At 39.9% G+C, this 3,242-nt stretch overlaps 1 protein-coding gene across 1 annotated transcript in view; it reads right to left on the bottom strand.

Moving 5' to 3' along the window:
• PPFIBP2 (PPFIB scaffold protein 2) overlaps nt 1–3,242 on the bottom strand; it is an 83,911-nt gene that overhangs the window by 32,600 nt on the left and 48,069 nt on the right. Inside the window, exon 5 of the mRNA XM_029086456.1 lies at nt 1,485–1,616. Coding sequence (XP_028942289.1) covers nt 1,485–1,616 — 132 coding nt within the window. The remainder of the gene's footprint in view (nt 1–1,484; nt 1,617–3,242) is intronic.

Raw genomic sequence — 3,242 nt, 5'->3', positions numbered from 1 at the left:
ATGTTTCCTATCACTTAGCAATACGACAAAGGCTTCCAGGCCAATAAAGCTCAACTTTTCCATCCAAGGGGGCCCCACACCTGGTTGCAGTGGCAGAAGAATTTCACAGGTCAGAGCCTCACCCTCATGACAGGTCTAGACCTACTTGGGTACTTAAAAGTCCTGTCAATGCAAATACACTCAAAAGCTTTGTTGCTTTCCAGGAGTCAGGCTGACTGTGCTTGTCCTGCAGCAATTTAGGCAGCCTGGACCTGGTATTCAACATGCTGAAGTTGCTGAAGGCCTCGCAGGAAGGCAGCTGCTGGAGCTGGCTGCCATCTGTAGCAATTAGGCACTGCATAGACCTGTTTAGGTTTCGGGTAGTATGAGACTGCTTAGGCCTTCTGTACACAAGACACTGATCATGGGTGAAAGAGCATGAGAAGGCCACAGTTAAAACAGCAGCTGGTGCCTCTTTGGCTTGCAACCTTTGCCAGAAATTGCTCTCTTTAAGTTATCTTTTAATCTCTAAAGAAAACTTCAGAGGATAAATAAGCCCAAAAACAAACACACCCAAATGTCACTGCAGGTAAGTTACTTATGCATAGTTATCAAATATTCCACTAGCAACATTATGGAGAGCAAACAGTTTTCTAACACTGCCTGGATTTCAAATTCTCCTATGTCAATGTGGAACATAAAGTCTTTTCAGTCAGGAACGTATGAATCTTGGACCCAGTAACCCTCCCTTGCCAGGTAATCCTCTCCTGCTAGTTGATGCCCTTGCAGGACCACCGAGTAGGGCAACACATGGCAATTCATATGAATTACTGTCTTCCAAAACTGCATTCCTTCCCAGCTGCCACCTGCTGCTCACCACCCTGAAATGGATGTTGTTCATATGATTCCCTGTTTCACAGTCTCTTTCTTAAACAATACAGTAAAAAGCAAAGCTTCTTTGATGTCCACATCTGAGGGTGAGTAAGGATTAGAATTTTCTCCAATGCATGTAATTTTTTTGCACTGTTTATTACGTAACCACAAGGGGAAAGGCTCATTTGAGGAAAACACCCTGCCCCTTGCCTTTCCCTCCACTAATGCATTAATAGCACCAAGGGTCTCTGTATCTAAGTGCTTGCAGCATCCCCAAAACTACTGAGCTGACTGCCAGTCTTGTCTGCCACATAAAAGAGGAAACAGAAGAGCTCTGGTAGGCCTCAAACATGCCAGTCCAGCTCCTGTGGAAAGGAAAAGGTTAAGTGAACACCAATTGTAATATATGCTTCTGGAAGGGACTTTGTGTCTTGATTAAAGCCAAATAGCAACCTTTGAAGTATAATGAGAGAGGGGGAAAGAAACCACATCCCAAAAATGCATAATCATATTCCTCGCTGAATTCACAGGACCAATGATACAGACTGTGCTGTAAGCATGGAAAATCCTATTGTATGCAACAGACATATAATAGAAAAAAAAAAGAAAACAAGCTAATGAAAGAAACTCACCTCAGCTTTGTTCTGTTTCTCTTCGTATTCACTCTGTTCCTTTTCCATACCAACCAGCTTAATCTTCAGGTCTGAAACTTCAGCCATTAGATCTAATTTCTGAGTCTCTAGTGATGTTCGACTTAGCAACTCCTGAGAGCAAAGCAGAACATTTTCTCCAGTTATTTACTTGAACACTGACAGAATGCTATGTGATTTACTGGCAGACCCATAGCAAAGTCTCTAGTGTCTACCCTAGTGTTTAAGGCCTTCCATATGAAAGCAAAATTATTCTCTTCAAAAGTCACACTTGCTACTGCTTAACAATGCAAAAAAAGCAGCAAGATAGATCTGATGTAAGCATTTACTGCAGGCAGCAAAAGTAACTAAAAAAAAATAAAATTGATTGATTGGCAAATTCATATGAAAGCAAATTTCTCCACCTCTCTTCACAGTGTGTATACTTTGAACTGTGCGTTTATTGAGTTCTGCAGCTGTTTTCACCTACACTTTCTACTGTGTTAATCACTAAACCACTGTGTCCCCCTCCCCTTTTTAAGAAAATATGTGGCAGAGTTAATCCCTGGCCAAGATATGAAATCACAAGACAATGCTAAGGCTAAACAAACACAAACCTACATAATGCCATAGAGACCTTCACATGACACACTACAAAACAGCTGACTACTCCCCAAAATATTCAGCAGACAGACCTATGTTTTAGTATTACAATGAAACATTTTAGAACTTCTTATCGTGTGTTATTCAATAAAAGATGTATTACAGAATGAGCACCCTAACCAAAATAGAGTACCAAAGACAAGCAACATGGCTGCAGTCATGCTCATAGTACTTGAAAGTTTACATGATGTAGTACTTAACTACTGAAGGCTACACACTCTGGAGGGAACAGCACTGAAGGAAAAGTGGTGTGCCCTGACCGGAATCTAAAAAGCAACGTCCAAACCGAGTAATAGTGAGAACAAGAAATAACTGGACATGACTTTTGCTTGTGTGCCCCGAGTTTGTTTTTCAGACTGCAGAAAAGACATACTTTGGGCAGGGTGATATCACTGTGTTTGGAAAAAATTCAATATTCACACCTTCATTACATCTTTCAGTTTTCAAGAAAGCCAAAGCAAAAAGTCTCCCGAATTTAACAGAGTGTGTTACACATATAAAATGCTTGTCAGCCTCCATTTGCAAAGATAAAATAAAAAAAAATAATAAAAAAAATCCATTCAGGAGTTTGAGCCCTACTGAAAAATCAATACCTAACTTTCCAAGTGCCTAACAGTTTGGTGGTTTGGTTTTTTTTGTTTGTTTGTTTGGTTTTTTTCCAAAAACCATAGGTTTCTAAACAGTTAAAAATTTTATGATAATTCATAACTCACATTCATATTTTGATCATATGAAATGCACTGAGGAATCACAGCAAATTGTGCTTTGAATTACATGGAAGTGACTTAACTAAAGTTGTCACAGTTATTCTGGATCCACACTGATGCTACTGAGTGATCAGAAACTGCCCTGTTCATCACTCCTTTCTCATCTCTTCCACAAGCTGTACAGTATGTTGTAGAACATGGGTTGGAGCCAAGGAAGCCACAAAGCTTATTTTTAAAATTATACCGTTAAAGTTTATTTGGAACCCAGATCTGCTCTACATGTAAATTGTTTTAGTCTGGTGGGGAATACTGCCCAAATTAAAAATAGTACTAAACTTGCATCTGTATTGCAACACCAATTATCTAAGCCACTCACTATTCCCAGTGCCAT

This window comes from Antrostomus carolinensis, unplaced genomic scaffold (genome assembly GCF_000700745.2).
Source record: "Antrostomus carolinensis isolate BGI_N321 unplaced genomic scaffold, ASM70074v2 scaffold3018, whole genome shotgun sequence".
NCBI classification, from domain to species: Eukaryota; Metazoa; Chordata; class Aves; order Caprimulgiformes; family Caprimulgidae; genus Antrostomus; species Antrostomus carolinensis.
This window is presented reverse-complemented; position numbering and strand designations above follow the sequence as displayed.